At 41.0% G+C, this 20,540-nt stretch overlaps 1 protein-coding gene across 1 annotated transcript in view; it reads left to right on the plus strand.

Moving 5' to 3' along the window:
* The first annotated feature begins 5,645 nt into the window (after positions 1-5,645).
* Positions 5,646-20,540, plus strand: part of CPZ (carboxypeptidase Z) — a 34,361-nt gene continuing 19,466 nt past the window's right edge. The window contains exons 1-3 of the mRNA XM_010710520.4: positions 5,646-5,956; positions 18,188-18,211; positions 19,504-19,878. Coding sequence (XP_010708822.2) covers positions 5,869-5,956; positions 18,188-18,211; positions 19,504-19,878 — 487 coding nt within the window. The 5' untranslated portion in view covers positions 5,646-5,868. The remainder of the gene's footprint in view (positions 5,957-18,187; positions 18,212-19,503; positions 19,879-20,540) is intronic.

The following is a 20,540-nucleotide window of genomic DNA, read 5'->3' on the forward strand; positions in this document are numbered from 1 at the left end:
AGAATTTTCAGTTCAATATGAACTGAAATGGCTGCCTAAGTTTAGCACACATTTTTTTATTTTTTTATTTTTTTTTTGAACTTTTGTATACTTATTTATTTTGAAACTGTTGGGCGTCTGCCTTCAAGAAATCAGGATCTGTAAGTGTTTCCCCATCGGGTATCTGAAAACTGAAATACTCTGTCACTTTTTCAAAGCTTCCAGCACCTTTGAGAATATGCAAAGTAAACCTCGGAGGACTTCTTTTGAATGTTTTGGCATTAATGTTTTGAGAGACAAGAAAGAGAGACAAAGTGAAATGAGTCTCAAAATAGGACTGTCAAGTTCTTTTCTGGAAAAGCTGGTATTAATTTTTAATACTCCATCTGTGATCAGAAGAAAAAGACCTTTAGTTCTCAGCACAGATCTTTTTTGAGCACACTTATTTTTCCTTGTAGTCATTATATATTCAGATCTGTGATTCATGGACTTGACTTTATTATTTTTCTTGCTTTATGAGAGTCAGAAAGAGTCACCTTTGGGTCTCATCTTGAACAAAGACCGCAACAGGAATTAGCAGCAATCCTTCTTTTCTATTTCACATTTGGAAGTAATAAAAGGATCCTTTGAGAGGATAACAAAATCCTCATGTCAGTTCTATCTTCTTTAATGATGAAGTTTAAATAATATGCCTTGATGGTGGCATTTGGTGATTGGTGCATGCTATTTTGCACATACTTTCTTGCATACAGAATCGTATTTATTACTCTAGTTTCTTTGTGGTCTTGTTCTAACATCTGCTGCCATGTTTCCTTCCAGTTTTTATATCACTTGGGCCTTTGATCATGGCTGAGTTTTAACTAGACATCATCAAAAGAAACTTCTTCAGTTGTTCGATTTCTTACCACTTATTCCAAGTGAATCCAGAAATTACATGAAAGGCGTATTAAAATACAGGCACATCTTCAGTTGAACTGCCTAGGAAGACAAGGTTTCCTCCTGTTTTAATTGCATTCCTCTGTATTATGATAGGATCAGTTCTGTGGATTACCTGGAAGTGCTACAAGGAACTAATTTTGTGGGTCACTGACTTAGTTAATCTGTGACAAGTCAGAATATGAAAACAGGCTTTAAATATCCCTGGCAGTACTTTTAATGAATTTAAATGAGTTAAATTTTTTCAAGAGCACTTTTTTCTTCTTACACTTATTATATTTAATCAAGGGGGAAAGAAATATCTGTAACCATTAATAGGGTAAGAAACACTCAGTGTTTGCTTTGTTTTCCAGTATATGACAAAATCTGCAGGAAAAGCATTTAGCAAATTGTGCTAAAGTGACATAAGAGAAATGAATTCAAGTTCAATTTTAGAGCCATTACAAGAAATTCAGCATAAGGAGATAGATCTAGACTGTTTCACTCTGGAATGGTCTACCAGAGGTCTGCTCTTTCTTCCCTAAAGTGCTGGTACAAATGTGGACTTGGCTGATAATGATTAAAAATAACTGCTGGAGGCTAAAGAGAATTCATGGAGTATTTGAGGCATGGAGAAAGCTTTAATCTGTGAGCAACTCCCAGGGTACAATGCAGGAGAACAAGAAAATTCATATCTGGTCTTTTTCTTTGCTCTTTTTTTCTAGCATTTCCTTAGAACTTCTGACTCTGGATCTTTGTGGCAGTTTCTAAAGATGGTTTAATCTTATGGGTCGTAAAGGGAACAAACTGAAAGTTGCGATAAAAGGTACTGTTTAAAAAGTTGTGTTAGAACATTAAAAGCTCCCCAGCTGTAATATATGCAGGTCACTCAAAGTGTTGCCTACTATTTTTTCCCATGGGAACTGCAACAGACAAAAATAACACAATAACACTGCTTGATAGAGAAAATTCTCAGCTACAGAACACTCTCTTCCAACACTGTCACCACCATTATCTGTGCATTTTCACCAGTGATTAACAAGAGCCTGAATGTTGTGCTTGCTTAATTCCTTTTTTTTTTTTTTAAAGCACCTATATGACATACAGAACATGTCTTGTGTTTCAAACCACTGTTGCCCTGCTGAAATGCACCACTCACTGCCTTGCTGTGATCATATCTACTGTTCTACATTCAGCAAGTGCCGATGAATGTCTAACAGTGCCATTTTTTTCCTGCATGGAGGAATTCAGTTCCATACCTTTGCTCCATACACACTTCCATGTGAGGTGCCATTTTGTCTGCTGCCATCTGTCACACATCAATAAAATATAATAGAATACTGGTGGGAAGATTCAGCTTCTACTGCCATACCACCACCTGCTCTGGCATCATGCACCAACATAATAAAATAGGAGGCATTACTTTTGGAGCACCCCTCATAGATAGTCCCAAAGGACATAGAAAAAGCATTCCACTGTATATTCTCTGTTTAATGATTGCAAAGATCAGAATATCCTTTGTATTCTCAACATAAAATAGACATTTCACTTAGGTGCAAACTAACTTGCATGTGTGTGAATTATGTTTGGAGAACAAATGGTTTTCTTTCTTTTAACTTAGCATCAAAAAGCCCTAGTGGGCCTTTCTGACATCTCTACTATAGCTTAAACCACAGTCACATCACAAGGGCATAAGGTCTTGCAACTACAGATAGAAAAAGGCAAAGTTTGGGGGGTTTTTTTGCTTTTTTTTTTTTTTTTACGTTGTTGTGCCTTTGTAGAAAGCTGCTAGTTCTCTCCCTGTCTGTCCTGAGAGCAGATTCCCTTTTTAGCTCTGACTGAAGAGGAAAGGAGAAAAATCAGAGATGGCTTTTTGCAATGGAAATGTAAGAATCTCACAAATGAATTTAACTGCTAGATCTGGGCCCATTTTCCCTTTCTCATGACCTGCAGGCACAGGTAAGTTCTGACAGGAATTTCAAGAGTATCTGTCCCTTCTGCTCAATTCTATTAATTCTTCTAAGGAAGCAAAAATAAATAAATAAATAAATAAATCAAAAGAGATAGTCATTTGTGCATAATTATATTTTGGGTTGGATACGGCTGCAGAAAGACAAAAAATAGATTCACATCTACTTCTGTCATCAGTGCTGCTGATACTCCAAGACCACTAAGTAGTTCTAAATAGTGTCAGCAAGAAATCTGAGGTGACCCATGGGAGTGAGGGGTACCATGTTTCAGTTGTTTATAGAGTGGTAGCTTTGGTCCTGGACAGAGGTCAAGGAGTCATGACCCTCAGCAAGTTAATTAGGCTGAACATTGCTATGATGATACAGTGTCTTCCTTGTTTCAGAGTGCATCCAGGTTAATAACTAGGTTGTACTGCTCCTTATGCAAGGCAGAGGAAATACTATCTCCATTTGTGTTTGATGAAAGAAGGGCCAAAATATGGTTGAACTAGATGAGTGAGCTGAGATCCATGCACATACATACAAAAAATAGTAGATGGATACAATAACTTTGAGAATGAAACATGTTAAACAGAGCATTTCTTCCATTCTAATTCATAGAATCATAGAATGAAACATAGAACGGTCTGGGTTGAAAAGGACCACAATGATCACCTAGTTTCAAACTCCCTGCTATGTTCAGGGTCACCAACCACCAGACCAGGCTGCCCAGAGCCACATCCAGCCTGGCCTTGAATGCCTCCAGGCATGGGGCATCCACAACCTCCTTGGGCAACCTGTTCCAGGGCGTCACCAACCTCTGTGTGAAAAAAAATCATAAATTTAATTCAGGCATATAATGAATGGTTGTTCTGAAATGACTCAAAATTCCAAGTGTGGTGGGACTTTGCCTCATATTTGAAATAAAGTATGGAGCACAATATGGATGTTGAGTATCATGGTAGGGCTGATAACACTACTGAAGGAAAGTGTCACTGATTTGCATAATGCTGTAGGAGACCCTGGAAAAGTGGTCTTAAATTTGCTTGTATTATTAAAAAAAAAAAAATAATAATAATCCTAAGCATGTGGTATGTATATGGGCTGGTGAGCTGAAGGGTGGTGGGGAGAACGGGGGGGACTCACAAGGATATAGAATCTAGGCTGAAGGATAGAAGATTGGAGGAGAAATTGTAGGCAGAAACAAAAGGCACCAGAAAAAGAGACAGAAAAATGGGAAAGCCTACTGGGTTACAGCTATTGAAGGATTAGTTCCGCTGTGGAGCTCATATCAAAGAATAAATGGATGTACAGGGATAATGCCATTCCATAATTATGAGGAATGCAGAAAATTTCAGGAAAGGGATCAGCGTTTCCCAGGATTGTTGGTCAACTTGGTTTGTAGCAACTTTTTTTTCACTATAAGGGATTTAGGCTAAAATGCACAGCCTGGATAGCATGTGCACCCTTGGCTGTATCCAAGAACATCAAGTATGTATGCATCAGGTGGGTCCTCAGAGCAGCTTGACTGCAGATTGGTGGTGAGTTGGGCAGAGGTAGAGTACATCCTACCCTTGGACATCCTTCAGTGTTGTGCTGTTGAGAGACCAGACATGCTGTTGTATGGTCAGATGAAAAAGGCAGCCAAGTTATATTCTTCTCCTTAGAAGTTCGTTCTTTGAACCCTAATGGGCTTTGGTGTTTTTGCTCCCAGGACAGCCTCTGTAGTCTCTGGATCCAGTCAGAAAAACTGTAGGCAAGAAAAACTGAGCTCCTTAATCCTTCCAGCAGCATAACCCTTCCAAATATGATGAGACATCATCTAATTTTCAAGAGGCATAGAGCTTTCTCCTGGCCTGTCAGCCTGTTTTGCATCTTTCCCTGCAGGGAGATTCAATTGATTACATTATCATACAGCACCATAACTCCCTGCCGATCCCTCTAATAGTGCTCAGTAGAAGTCAGTGTGCTTTGACTGTAAGGTGAGGTTCTCTGCTCCTATGTGTAAGCAGGTATTAGTCCTTAGGGGAATGTGCACTGCGAGGAAAGATTATCCTGTGTTATATTTGGGGGAGGGAAGGGGGGGCGGAAATACATACATATTTTTTTCCATGTATAAGTTTTAAAAAAAATTCATCTTACCTAAAGCAAACTGTTCCACCATACTTGCTTTATATGTATACAATCCATATTCCTGTTTAATAATAATAAAAAAATAATTTAAGGTAAATTCAACACAGAAAAACTGCCCAGTTAAATCATTTATTTTTTTATATATATTCCTTAGCTTTTGTGAAGTTATTACAGAACCACAGCTATTACAGAACCACACATTCTTTAAATAATAGGTTGAATTCTAAATCTGTTTACATAAACTGGCTCTCATCTTGAGCAACTGGCAAGACCAGGTGGAGCCTGGAGGAGAATCCCAAAGGCTGCTTTGTGGGGTCTCAAGTTTGCATGCTGGAGAATATGCACCTTCAATTCCCTACGCTGTCATATCGTGTGTTAAACTTGCAGTTTAAGCTGCTTATGAAACAACATTCCTTGGGAAGAAAGTTGCTTTTGATTGCTTTTCTGTGTGTGTGCGTGTGTGTCTTTTCCAGGCAGTCGCCCTCAGCTCAGTGAGACAGGCTTTACTGCCGCTCCCCTCTCCCTTGGGAAAACCGCCGCACGAAGACTGAAGTGAGGGACCACATCCCCACGATGCAGGGACCCCCTTCACCCCCACTGCTACCGAAATGACAAGCTGGGCTGCACCAGGGAGACCGTGGGGAGGCAGAGGGGAGGGAGAGCTCATCCCTCCTCCCTCTCTGCCTCAAAGCCTTTTGCTTTCCAAGCTCAAATGCAAGCTGAAATCTGATGCCTGGACTGCATATGCAGTGAGACGTGGGCATGCCCTCGCAGTGCACCGATTTCCTCCGTGCCTTGGAGAGCCAGAGCCGTGCCGAGGCTCCAAGCGGAGGAGCCGCACCATCAGGCAGCGAGTGCCACATCACTGCGCTGCCTGCACAAGGGCTCCAGCATGGTTCCGAGCCTGCTGCTCCTCCTCACCGGGCTGTTTAGGGCCACAGAGCCAGCACCCCGCTGTGAAACCGGCCAGGAGACCCTAGGTAAGGCTAAACACCCTAAAAGCCCCTTTTAGCCTTTTTCCTTCTCCTGAAGATGAGAAGAGAAAAGGACTCTGATTTCAGGGCATGGGAGGTCGATGTCACCCTCCCCTAGAGATGGGGAGATGGGCTTTTCGGGAGTCTGCAGATATCTCTGTGATGGAACTGGAGCTGTGCTGAGAAAGCATGGATACAAAATAAAAAAACAAGCTTGTGAAGTCAGGCAATGTAATATTTCCCCGCCACTATCTTTTAGGGCCATGTGCTGATGTGTTTTTCTGTCAATTTTGAGTTCCCAGTCAGTAGGATCCCCTTTGGCATCTGGGGAATGCCATGAGCTCTCCCCATCTCTGGCCTTGCCTTCTAGGAATCTGGCAGTCAGACTGTACGAGGGTGAACTTTCGACCTTGTGTGTTTTTGTGCTTAATAAAACCTCCTTACATTCAGCTTTAGGTCACTTTTTTTCTTTTCTATGTCCAAAGTATGAGAAGAATTATTAGGATGTGAGAGCTGGAGGATGTGTCGTAGCTTGCTATAAGCAATATGGAATTTGTGTGAATTGATTGGCTGGAAGGACAGATTTGCCTATTAGAATAAAGGTGAGATAGAAACACGCTGCTGAATGGGTTGAAAGCTCTTGGTTCAGTAACTGGTTGACTAATAAATAAAATATTGAGTATCTTTTAAAAATACGTGGTGGCTTTTCTTTACCAAATGGACTTAATTTAGATTTCTTTTATGTGGGGACACTGGGGAGGTGAATGCAGAGCAATTCCAGTGTAGTGACAAGCTCTATTCTAAAAAAAAAAGTAAAGGAGAGAAAAACTGCTTTCAGAGAGCTCAAATTCAAAATGATTTAGAGTTATTTTACAGGAATGCAGGAAAGGATAAAAAAACCTGAAAGTGACCTTATCGTTACCGGAAGTACAGCTATATTTTGGATCTTAAATATAAGCCATAGTCTGTCAGTGACATTGAACTGCTACACAACACAACCCATGTGCCATGCAGTGTATATAATTTGAGAGTGCTGTTCCCACAAACATCAAAGTGAGGTCTACCACAGCCTGAAGGGATTTTATTTTTGGATAAAGCTGCACAAAGAGAAGCGTTGTAGACTATTTGCAGCCAATTACAGGAAGAGACTGTGTGGTTTGCAGCATACCCTTTCTCAGAGAGCTCTGATTCTTCTCCACCTGATCAAAAATGTGCTGTGGGGTGTTATTAATCCTGGCAACCATAAAAGCAGGGATAATTGAGGGGTAATTGTGGCAGGATCTGTTTGCAGTTGTGCTGTCTGTAGGGGAGGGCAGGTGGTGGAAATACACCTTGCACGTGGAAGGACTGGAAAATGGCCCTAAAGGATGGCTGCTGGCAGGGAAAGTGGGCTGTGGGCATTCAAGTATGTTGTGCGGTGTGAGAATGGGGTACACTTACTAGTAACCATTCTTGGACCAGGAATTAAGAGGCAACCTGGTATCCAGAGATCTGCCAGACTTCTTCCTTTTCCAAGGAAGTAACATCATGTCAGGCAACATGAAAACAGAGGAAACTGCAGTGCTGAACACGTTCATGTTCAATATACAGCAGGGTTATGCCTTCAGCTGTTCTGGGATTTTCTCTTCTTTAGGATCCCACACATGAAGTGTAGATTTTGGCAGAATTCTTTGGCCAGAGCCAAAGTGTCCTGAGCTGCCTGTACAGGGGAGGAAGTCAGGGGAACCAATACTGCTGCCCGGTTCTCAGCAAGGCTGGGGCTGGGTTTGGATTCTCAGTAATGTTTATTCTTCTGCAACTCATTCTTTTTTTTCCAATAAAAAATCAAAACAAAGCTAAAAATAAAAAGATCCTGATGAAATGTTGTATATCCCTGTGTTTGGCAAAATAAGGAGACGATTACTGTCACCCTACATCAGGACTGTCACTAATGTAAGGCACAAGCATCAGCATCAAGCAGTGTTTGGGGAGCTTCCTGAGTAGCAGCTGAGAACCGTGATCGGAGAGAGGGCAGATCCATTCTCAGCTGTGTGCTATCACCACAAGGAGCCAGGAAGCCACTGCCTCTCTGAGCAATAGGATGCTCCAGTGCCCTGTTGAGAGGCATCTCTTCCAGACTTTGATGTGTTTCACAGGCCATTGAGCTTGTAGCTTGGTTAAGCTTGGCAAGTTGTCCTGAAAGGTGACCGGCCTTTAAGGGAGGGAGCTAGTGGCATAGGTTTCTATTTTGTCTGAGCACCACACACTGGATACTGGTGTATTCTGGTGGTAATGAGTTAAATGCAGCACTGTGAGCAAAAAAACAAAAAACAACAAAAAAAAAAAACAAACAACCAAAAAAAACCGACAGAACAGCAGGCTGGAGTCACATGCCTCAAAGCACTGAAAGCAGCTGGCTTCCCTCACAGGGACAGGGACAGCTGGGAGCCGGCCCCATGCTGAGGCTGGGTGTTGTGGGCTGCTGCCTGTGGGGCCCCTATATGGGCTCCAGGTGCAGCCTTCAGGGCAGGAGATGGGGCTGAGTGCTTTGGAGGAGAAAGGGGGTGCTGGGCAGCTGGGTTTCAGCTCCCTAGCTGAAAGGTATCATAGAATCACAAAGTTGTCAAAGACCTACAGGATCATCTAGTCCAATCATCTAGTCCATCCTCCCATCACCATTGCTACCACAGCTATTAAACCATATCTCGTAGCTCCTCATCCAGACGCCTCTTAAGCACTGCCAAGGTTGCTTATACATGAAGTTAGCCCACTGGATGTTGCTTGTGAGGACTGAAGCTGTTGTGCATGGTTGTTTCTCATCTGCTCCCAGTCTCTTCAGGAGGGTCCTTAATCCTAAGCACTGGGAGTGGGAGGTAGATCCTATCTATGACCTTAACTAAGAGTGATTCCTTTGTAAACATTCAGACTGAAAAAAAAAAGCTTTGCATGAAGCACTATGCTTTTCTCCTTCCCCTTTCTAGCATTCTCATAGTTTGCCTTGCTTTATTGCTACGTGATCAAGGGAGAAGTTACTGCCTTCCACAAGCTTCAGGCTGGCCCTAGCTTCATGAGTTGAGCGTTTTAGTTCAGCTGTTGTGCACATTTTCACTGCTTGTTTCCATGCCTGTGTGTGCACATAGAGGCAGAGCTTCTCCAGCTGCTCTCCAAGGGACTGTACAGTTCCTCCTGCATTTCTTGTCCCACAATGGGCAGGACCAAACCAGAAATGTGGCCATGAAACCCATGTGGGAGATCCCACGGTCTTGGAGTCTCACTGCTGTGCCCAAAGTGGATGTGTCCAAGTCTTGTCAAAACAAAGGAATGCAGAACTACATCATGCGTACTCACAAGACAAGAAATTCCAGCTCTCGTAAACTTGGTTTTCATCACCAAGTCATGTGAGCTGTTTGGATTCCCATCAGTGGCTCAAATATTTTTACACAATTATTATTTCTGCAACACTGGTTTTGGCAACGTTTAACATGGGAAGTGGGTCAGAAACTGCTGCTTATAAAGGCTAAGTGAGTATACATTGAAAGTATACTTGGTGGGTATATTCTTTTACTGCTGAAATAACTTATGTATGATTTTAATCTGAATGCATGTTTTCTTCAGGATACTTGTTTATGTATTTTTAAAGTGTGAATGTCTAAATACAAGTCAAAACCCATACAAAAATGTCCATTTGCCATAAGATGTATCTAGGCTGTTAGACTCAGAAGCACTGATGATTGATCTCCTTTAGAATTTCTTGACACGGCCTTTCCCAACACACAGTTAATTTGGGGTTGAATGGAGTGCCAGCTGGCTAACAGCAGCCATGATTCCCTGTGGATGACCCAGGCCATGGGAGAGCCATCCCATTCTGAAATCTGAAGCAAATATTACATAAGTTTTGTGAGCTTCTCTGAATCAGGAGAGGCTGAGTGGGCAGATGTGAGAGGAAGATACCTGCCTTCTTTCGAACATGGTGCTTGATGCTGACAGGTTGCATCCTGGTCTATTTGCAGGGCTCCTCCTCATTATTTCTGTGACTGCTAAATCTCATTTGGACAAACAACATTCTAGTTGGATGTAGCCGTCACATGTCAATGGAATTTAGTAATTTAAGGTTGTTCTGCCCATGAAATTTCAATCCATTTGTCTATTCTATTGTAGTTCCATTGATTTAATTGGTGCTATTTCAGTTTTACAGGGTTATAAGAGGACAACCAATTTAGGAGACAATATGAGGCTAAACCATGGATTTAAAAATCCCAACACTATTACGATTTTGGTCAAGAATGTTGAATTAACTATCCATCTTTTGTAGCATTAGAAAGTATGACATTTGGCTGAAGCTCAACTGCTTGCAGAGGAGCCAGGTGTGATGTTAGTTATAACATCTCATGCATCTAACCTAATGAAGAGACAAGGCTATTCTAGGGGGCTGTATAGACTGTGCTTAAAGAGGGTGGAATGACATTTTGGCAAATGCTTTGGAAAGATAAATTGAGGTTTTTATCTTGAGTTTTATCAGATGTGAGGCTCTGTCCTGCAGTATTCAACAGAGCTGAACTTACTGAAAGGTAAGCTTCTGACTCTGGTAGATCAAAGCACTGAGAGAGTACTGCATCATTAGAAAGTGGGAACTGAGAACTGAGCTTTAGCGAATATACATGCACAAATAAAGCTATGGAGATGTCACGGATCTGCATTACCAGCCCAGTAGGTGGTTTCACCTTTCTCCAGTCACTCTAATGATAATTTGATCCCTTAGAAGGTAGTAAATTTCCTGACCTCTTCAACCTTCTCACCTTATTGTTTTAACACCGTCATTTTCCAGATCTGAACAGTTTTGTCTAACTTTCACTAGCCATACACAGAGAAATGGTCCCTATATATGGTCAGATCATCTTGAAACAGCAAATGCAAGTCCAGCATCTGCTGCTGCTGTTTTTGTTTTCTTGTGTTTTCTTTTCCCAGTTGTAGATTTTGCCTTGCAACAAGGAAAGCGTCACAGCTGAGGCCAAAATAAGGCATTTATCAGGTTTTTTTCTGGGGTTATTTTTCTGCTTGGGATTTTCAGCTGGGAGGACTCTCTGGAGCAGCACTTCCCAGCCAGAGATGCAGCTGGGGTGGCATAGGAAATTTGATTGCCAGAAGCACATAGACAGTCAGTGGGGATAGACAGCCAGCCAGCAGTAATTTTCTCCAGCTTGTTTAAGGCTCCTAAAATAAAAGCATTGAGTTTCACCTGGACAACTCTTGAGTTGTTGATTTTGAGTTGTTGCTGAGTGGCAAGTCTCTGTGTGCATCTTCACAGATTTTGGATGGTGGTCTGCAAACTGTATGAGCTCCCATCTCCCATGGGAGATCCCATCTCACCTTCAGCATCGTGTCACATGTCCTAGCCCTGTGAGAGAAGCAGGCCTGGAGGAGCTAGTTACAGCATCATTGCTGCAGGGACACCCCCAATAGCTCAATAAAATGGTTGCTTAAGTGGACTCTGAGAAGCAGGTGATTAGAAAGAGGGTGGATTAATAACAACCATTGGCTTGCCTCTTCCTGCTGTGATCTTACCCTCAAAGTGAATGCAGATTAGTCATTGATCTCCTTCAAATGTTTTCAGGCTTCTCATGTGGGGGTTGAAAACAGGCTTGTATCACCCCACATTCACTGAAATCCTAGAAAGCATATCTTCCCATTTCTCCCTGGGACTCTCTCTGAGCCAGAGGAGTTGGCTTTGAATTTTAGTTAACTGCCATTTGTAGGTAGAGGTAGTGCACTTTATGTGTTTGAATGCAAATTAGACAATTTGAGGAGGCAAGTAAGGAAAAAGGCTAGTATTTTCACGTATAGCTTTTGTCAGACAGCATCCAGATATTAGCTTAGAAGTGCCATTTTGTAGAAATGCAGGTGCACAGATTGACTAAAAAGAGAGCACATACAGAATGGACAAAGAAAGCAGAGTATAGAAAGAGAGATCTTATCTGTCTGCCTGCTTATTTAAAGGGAACTAATGAATTTCAGTCTCCTGAACTGTCTACCTGGGCATTTGTGACACACTATTGATGATATTTGACTATGATTCAGGGAGTTCACATGATGCAGTGCAAGTGTTACAGGCCTGGATTTCTCCTTACTCAGCGCATCTCATCCCTCTCCATCTGAGATCCTAATGCAGCTGGGTTCAGTTTAGCACTCCCTAAGAGCTGCCTCAGGTATGTCATAGAATCATCATCATAGAATCATTTGAGTCAGAAGGGACTTTTGAAGGTCATCTAGTCCAACTCCCCTGCAGTGAACAGAAACATCTACAGTTTGGTCAACTTGCTCAGAGCCCTGTCCAACCTGACCTTCAATGTCTCCAAGGACAGGAATATCTTACCACGTGTCAGGACAACCTATTCCAATGCCTCACCACCCTTATAAACGTTTTGTCCTCATATCCAATCTAAATCCCCCTTCTTTTTGTTTGAAACCATTTCTACTTCTCTTGTCAAAACAAATCACGGTAAGGAGTCTGTCCTGTTCTTTCTTATAGCCCCCCTTTAGATACTGAAAGGAGCAAATACATCTCTCCCCTGGGGAAATTACAGTAACTGCTGGAGTGGAAGATAAATGTTAGGAACATAGTTCTCATCACACAAAGACTGATGAATCCAGAAAAAGGAATTAACCATGTGGGCTGCTTTTTTTTTTTCCAACTCCTTCAGTTTTCCTGGAAATCCTTTTTTGTGGCTTGGGATCTTCTCCACTTTTGCCCCTGTGCATGTGCATAGTTACATCCCTTCTGTGTTCTCTGCTTGACCATTTATACCCTAGCGAAGCTATTAAGCTGCCTCATTTCACTGTCATTAGTTTAGTTCTCCAAATTATCCTCCACCCATTGATACCTTACTGTGTTTGTTTCCCAGTTTTAACTTGTTCTGTACCCAGGAGTGAGCTCTGGACGTCGTCAGTGCTTTGCTGTTTGCAGGTGGTATTGCAAAGTATACAGCCCAGCAGTGTTTGCACATTACCTCTGATATTAAGTTTTGCATCTTTAGAGTTAAAAGGTAGATAATCATTGAAAAGACTGACTCAATCAGCCATGTAAAAGCACAGAGAAAGCAATTCTAACATTGCTATCTAACAATTGCAAATCTAACAATTCCATCGAAATTGAAATGCTCGATTTGGAAAAGGAGAGTTTGACTATAAACAAGCTAAAAGAAATACATATGTCTTCCTATTCAAAATAGTAAGAAACCCAGAAAAGTGGTAGGGGGTGTGCTGCTCTTTACAAAATAAATCATCTGATCTTGTTCAGTCTGTCAGTCATTACAGTGCAATTGTGTAAGCCTTACTGAATGATTTAGATGTTTTGAATTTATGATCACCTTTGGGCTTATTCCTCTAGTGCCTAAGTCTCCTATTGGCGTTGCTTTTGAAAAGGCAGCCGGCCAAGCCACAGCACTGGAGGTAGCTGTTGAGATCTATTGTCTGTGTTATGGGTTAATCACAGCAGCTTGCTGCTTTCAGTGCTGAATCATCAAGGGGAAAAAATGTAATCTTGGCAGTAAAATATGTATGTGCTGCATTGTAGATTTTCAAGCTTGCTTTTGCAAATTAAAACCAGAAGTGTATGTTATAGAGAGGGCTCAGAAAGCTTGAAATGGCTTTTCTGCTCTTCAGTAAGTGACTTTATCCATAATCTTAAATAGCAACTGTGCTACTGAGAGGGTTTTTGTACCTCTGGTGGAAAAGCTAAAGTAGAAAAATGGTTATAAAAAATTGAAAAGACTTTCTTTCCTGTTCTGAATCAGGAAGAAAAAGGTCTCTTTGTAGCAACCTGTCCACAAATGGGACTGTGAGGAGGAAGCACTGTCTTCCTCTGAGCCCAGGAAAGGTTCTGCTCAAAGAATGGAAAAGCATTAGGCTTTCTCAAGTACACAAGAATCAGCAACTGAAGTCTGCCAAGTTAATCTGGAGGCCTGAGAAACTGTCTGTATATTATTGTCCATTGTTACTCACAAGAAAAAGAGAAAAGATTGCTAAAGCAAGCTGTGACAGAGATTTATTTGCTGGTCATTTCTGTGCATGAGGACCCGGAGTTCATGGGTGCAGGAGGGAGTGTGCAGTTCTAGGGTTGGGCTCTGAGAGACAGTCAAGAGGCTCTGACCCAGCTACGTGCATCCACTCTTCTTTGTATAAGTACAGGCACTGGAGAATTATCTTTGGCCCTCTCAGAGCCACACCCTCCCAAACAAATGCAAGAATTGGCATTAGGAAATGTCCAAACACCACGCCAGCATTCATACACATTTAAAACTTGCTTTATAGCAGACCTTTTCTCTCTTGTTTGTATGCATAGTAACTCCTGATAACCTGGAAGATCAGGCTGCTCACTTGTCTGTATTTACATGATGGAGCCTTGGCTGATGAATAGTTCGCATAGCAGCTTGTATGGGGCTGTGGTGGACAGAAGTGCCACAGGCTGGGCAGAGCTGGCCTCTGCTATGACAGAAGCTGCATAGATGTCTCTGGCAGATGGAGACAGGGAGAAAACAGTGTGTTATAGTGCACATGCATGGTGCTTAGAATCATAGAATTGTTAAGGTTGGAAAAGACTACTAAGATCATCTAGTGCAGTCATTAACCCAGCCCCACCATGCCCACTAATCTTGTCCCTCAGTGCCACATCTTCATGTTTCCTAAACACCTCCAGGGACAGTGACTCCCTGGGCAGCCTGTTACAATACCTCACCACTCTTATGAGAAGATGTTTTTCCTAACACCCAGTCTGAATATCCCCTGGTGCAACTTAAAGTTATTACTTCTCATCCTATTACTAGTTACCTGGGAAAAGAGGTAATGCCTGACCTTCACCTTGATACAGATACCTTTCAGGTAGCTGTAAAGAGTGATAAGGTCTCCCCTGAGCATCCTCATCTTCTAGATCTAAGTTTAAGCTTAGCTCTAGGTTTAGGATCTACAAGGAAAGAGTCAGTTTTGCTGCTTGTCAGTGAGTGAGACTTGATAGTTTTAAGCAAAAATAGTGGGAGACAGAATTTAAGCATGAGTTGTAAGAAGCTTTGTCTTTTATTGAAGAATTGCCCCTGCTTATCACATTCTGATATTAACAGCTTCAGTTGCCACAAGTAAGGTACATGTCTACATGGATTTGATTTCTTCATCTGAAAACTAAATCTATCTTCCTCAATCAGTGTTTTTAATAATGGATAATAGCCTTATTACTTTATAGATTTCCCCTGTATATAAATATGATAAAAGCAACCAAGTATAGAAACTAAGTAGTAGACAACCTGAAACCAGAGATATCTTCGTCTTTTCTGTATTAATGTCTATTCCTGCTCACAAAAGGATTCAGACCTCTCATGAACCCAGCTGCAGGATATGACTTAGCAGAGTTTTATACGTCTGTTCCATCAGATATCCACTCCTTCGCAGCACCTTTCTCTCTGGCCAGCTGGGCAGAAAGCAGCATCTGCTAAAAGCAGTAAGGCTGTTTGTAGAGCCAGAGCAGGGGTAAGCAGAAGCAGCACCATGCCCAGACCCTGCCTGGCTGCACTTTCCCTTTGGTTTCCTCTACTTACTCCATCTTGTTGCCAGAATGCCTTTCTACTCCAGCTGAATAAGCGCAGTATTGGGATACCATTGAAAATATGTTTGTGCCACGTATGAAACTGACTGATGGGTATAGCACTCCTGCACAGTAATAGTGGTATGGAAAACTGTGTATGACTCAGTATCATTATTTGATCATCATATATCAGAGAGACAAACAAAAATGACATTTGTAGCAGGTCACAGAGCCTTCCAAGAGGGAAAGGGCATTACTTTTGAGGAAATGTAAAGAGCCGGAGAAAGACCATTCCTACTCCCCAGATGAATCCATGAAGAACTACACTCAGTGCACACAATCTCCGGTTTATAATAAGATCAGCTACAGTGCAGTCATTTCTTATCCACCCTTCAGTGTAGTGAAAGGTATTAATTTCACTGTGGGACATAAGTTAGTGGGCTCAGTGATGATGGGTTGATGGTTGGACTTGATAATCTTAGAGGTGTTTTCCAACCTTAATGACTCTTTGATTCTGAGTGAGATCATTCCTTTCTCCTTCCCATCTAGCACTGTACAAAATCTCTTCTCTGGTTATCCCCACGTGTAAGACAAAATGTGGGACCTGGCTAAGCTGAGGCTTTTTTAGGTGTGCTTTCACCTTAGTAAGGGATCATGCCAAAGTAGGGGAAACATATTGAAATCCTATTGAAAGCACTATTGATGAATCAGGTATTGTGTATTGCACTAGCATAATGAACCAAGCCAGGAAAAGTGTTTTTATGGATAAAATTTTTTCCAGCTTGCTGGTTACTAGAATTTGTTGCTGTTGGAGATGGGCTGTTTCTGCTTGGTCTGAGCCCTCATTTATTTTATGAGGAAATGTGGATCGATGACAGTTCATAATATAGAACTAGACTCATTTCCAATTAAAAGTCAACAACATAAAATTCTAGGCTTAATTTTGTTCTTGTTATAATGATTTTATTTTGGCTAAGGAGTGATCAACTGATTAGCAGAACATATGTACATGATTACATTTAAACAAATTTGCTGGGAGAATTTTAAAATTCCCTTAGTAAGAAAATAGAAAACAAAGCTCAATTCACTGAGCAAAAAGCTAGGTGTCTATATTCAAAGTGACAGAACAAATAACAACATAGATTCCCCAAGATATTACAAGACCCTTCAGTGTTGGAAAAGCTCAAACGTAATGGCTTAGCTTCTATGAGGTACTGATGAAAACAACTTTAGTACCAGTATTTTTCTTTAGTTGCCAGAAACAGAGAAGGACATTATAGAATCGTTGGCTACAGGAACAAAAGAAGACTCCCCTGGGTCATCAAATAGAGTTACTCAGAATTAAAAGAGCTTGTTTATTTGACCTAGTAAATAGAAAGCTAAGAGGATCTGACTGCTCTCCATAAACACACAGAGAAGGCATGCACCAGGGAGTGCAGAGAGCTATTTAAGCGGAAGGACAATGCTGGCACAAAAATACATGGATATAAGCTGGCCATGACTAATTTTAGGCAGAAAATTAAAAGGCAATTTCTAGCTATTAGAGGAGTGAGCTTTTGGGAAAGCTTTCCAGTGAGAGTAGCTGGAAGGCAAATAATTAGTTTCAAGATGTTATTAAATGGATTATAAAATGCAGTATCTAGAGATAGGATCAAGTCAGATGGGGAGGAAGTATATCCTCTTACAACCAGCAAAAGCTTATTTTCTCCATGAGAAATTTATACGTACAGGATTATTTAGGACCAGCAGATTTGTTAGATGAAGGTTCATAAAGCCTGTTAGTATTTACATGAAGACTCCTGTGGTATTTTAGACTAAACCAAATTCCCAAATTTCCAAAGTTTCCTAGGCACATAACTTAGAGTTTTAAGCATGTCCAGAAATGTTGTCAGGTTGTCAAGACTGCACAGCTCAAGATCTTTTTTAAACTTAGGCCCTATTTCTTACACAACTACACTTGTATGTATTGTCAAGTCCTCCCTCTTTTAATTGGGCCAAAGACTGGCTAGACAATATTCTTTTTGGGTTATGTCCTATGCCTGCTCATTGCAATCTGTTCTGTCTTCTTATTAAATTCTATTTCCAATTATTTTCTTGTTTGAGATTCTCTCTTTTCTTTATTGATGTGGGTGGATGGGGCTCCACATTCCAGCAGCTGTTCTAGGAAACACATGGCAGAGGGGCGCCATGTCTGGGGAGCAGCAACTGAAATGGATTGTGTGTGTTTGTGTGTACTGTTAACAGTAAACATCAAGCTACATTAGCAGGACAACAGGAGAAGAAGTCTGGGAACTGAGCATTTGAGAAATTGTGATCTTGGAATGGACACTGGAGAAACCAGAAGGTCTCAGAAGGTTTCTACTGAGAGCCCAGAAGGTCTAAGCCAACCTAAGCCAACTAAGGAGATCAGGGAGCTTGGGTCTTTGTACCAGTGAGACCCTAGATGTGGGCCAGCTACCAGTTAGACTAGTGTGTGTGTCAATGGATGAGCCACTGATGTACCAGCAGATTCAGGGGTCAGCTACCGGGTAGACCAAGCCTAGCTACTGGGGAATCATACATATGCTTATATTTGTGTGTGTACATGGAGATGCAGCAGTCCCAGTGGGACTTCCAGGTTGGACAATTCCTACTGTGAGGTGAGATAGGTGCTGCTGTCCTAATGCTATTTTTATCTTCTTTATTTGCAGGTCAATGCCAAACTGCACAGAAAGGTATGATGTGACTTTACTTGCTCTCCTTGGAACATCTCAGCATCTTAAGTATTTCTTCACTATTTCCTGAAAAGTTTTCTAAAATGGATGCTGTAGTAGGTCTAGTTCCTGGAGAGATGCTCTCTCTCACACAGAGGAGAATTTTGCCATTCTGACAGTTGTATGATTTTTTACCATTCAGAGACATTAGCAAGATAAAGATGCTAAAACCTGGGTCCTCTACTATAATATCCATAAATTTTATGACGAGACATCTCTTTATTACTTCCTTTTTACCTCTGAGTTGACTGAAGGTGTTAGCAGCATTTTTTCTTCCTAACATCTCTTATCTTGATTTCTTAAAGTATATTAAATTGCATGTCTGCAAGCCAAGTCACAGAATAACTTCTGAATTGCAATTGCAGTCAAACTTCACAGAGAGGCTGAAGCTTCAGAGAGATTAAACTCCGTCAAATTTTGGTGGCCAGGCAAAAAAAAAAAAAAAAGATATTTTTTCCAATACCTTCTCCTCGAATAAAAAAAATATCAATGTAATCTCACATGTTATTAGTGAATCCATACTCAGAGGGAAGGACAGGGAAGAGAGCATATCATAAACACACCATTTTCAAGATTCTGTGTTTTTACCATATTAGAGCATGAGATAGTCTTTCCTTTGGAAGCCAGATTTTGATAATCTTATATTTGTTTCCAATGTATTTGGAAAATATATTGGAAAACGATTTGTTAAATGAATTCCTATATGGGCCAGGCACTCCTATGTTGGTGAATGTCAGTGGATGTCATTTTTTCTTCGTGGAGGAATTCAGTGACACACCTCTTCTTCATACACACTACCATGTCAGGCACCATTTTGTCAGACTGCTCCTCTGCTGCCATCTGTCACACAGCAACAAAATTGAACGGAAAACTGGTGGGAAAGTTCAACCTCTACTGTCATACCATCAATCAGCATCTGCTTCTGATAATGTGTTGTAGGCCAACGTAGTAAACTAGAGGCATTACTTTTGAAGCATCACTCAATCAAAATACCATTTGAATTCTGAATGACATCTACTTGCATCGGACCGTTCCCTGTCAATCTCTGGACTAAGTATACTTCTCATCATTTTTTTTCTGTAAATGGTTTTAGATATTAATTCATATGAGAGTATTGAAAACTGCCTCCAGCCTACCTGTGAATAAGAACAGAAAAATGTTCATTAAATGTGTTATTTGTTATATTGTCCTTGAACTCTTCAGAGCACAGATGATAGAAACCATTTTTCATATGTTCCCCTTTTTTTTCATAGCAAAATGCGTGGACATCTCCTTAAGTTCTTGTACAGATGTTACCTATACTCAAACGATGTATCCTAATTTCCTGGATCAGAAGTCTCGAGAAGTGATTGAGTACAGCTCTGAGTATATTCTCATAAGTGTGCTGCACAACTTGCTGCAAGGAGAATGCAATCCAGATCTGAGGCTCCTGGGGTGCTCAGTGCTGGCCCCACAGTGTGAAAAAGACAAAGTTATAAAGCCTTGCAGGCATGTCTGTGAAAACCTGAAAAAAAACTGCCTCTCTGCTTTTGATGCAATAGACATGGCCTGGCCCTACTTCTTAGACTGTGATCGTTTTTTTGCTGGGGAAGAAGAAGGATGTTTTGACCCACTGGCAAAGCTGAGAGGTAAGGAAAGAGGCTCTGTTGACACATCTTACTCAACTTGATTGGAAAGTTCTCATCTCAGTCAGCTTGACATGCCTACAGCACAACACTTCTGAGCTTGTCATATTTATAAACATTTGCAAGGTGTGATTCATTTTGTTCCACCCGTTTTAATCACTTAATTAAACTGTGCTCAAGAAGTACCCATTCCTCTCCCTTGCATACAAAGATCAAGATAAGCAGCTCAGTGCTAGGTACTTGGACTACTGATATGTATTTAGATAAATCTTGTCCTCTGTTTCAGCATTTTGGGTAGCTGTCTATATATGTCCTAAAAATATTTTATTTTTAATTTAAAAACTGAAGGTTTGAGGTACACAAATTCATGGTGATATGACAAGCTCAGTGAAGTTATCTTATTAGTGATAGTAGCAGATTTTTGTTTAGATGAAGAAGGTCTAGATAGTTCAGAATAGCTGAATTTCATTGAAAATAAATTTGATCCATCAGATTAAAAGGGAAAAATCTGTATGTTTATGACTAAAGAGTGTTGAGTGTGCCAAAGACTGCACTGCAACTGGATATTGCACAATGTATGTGTCAGCGTGCATATGCATCACTATATTTTTTTCAAGAAATATATGCCAAAATATGCAGTGTAGGATGTAGTACATAGAATTAAG

Source organism: Meleagris gallopavo, chromosome 4 (genome assembly GCF_905368555.1).
Source record: "Meleagris gallopavo chromosome 4, MGAL_WU_HG_1.1, whole genome shotgun sequence".
In the NCBI taxonomy this organism is placed as follows: domain Eukaryota; kingdom Metazoa; phylum Chordata; class Aves; order Galliformes; family Phasianidae; genus Meleagris; species Meleagris gallopavo.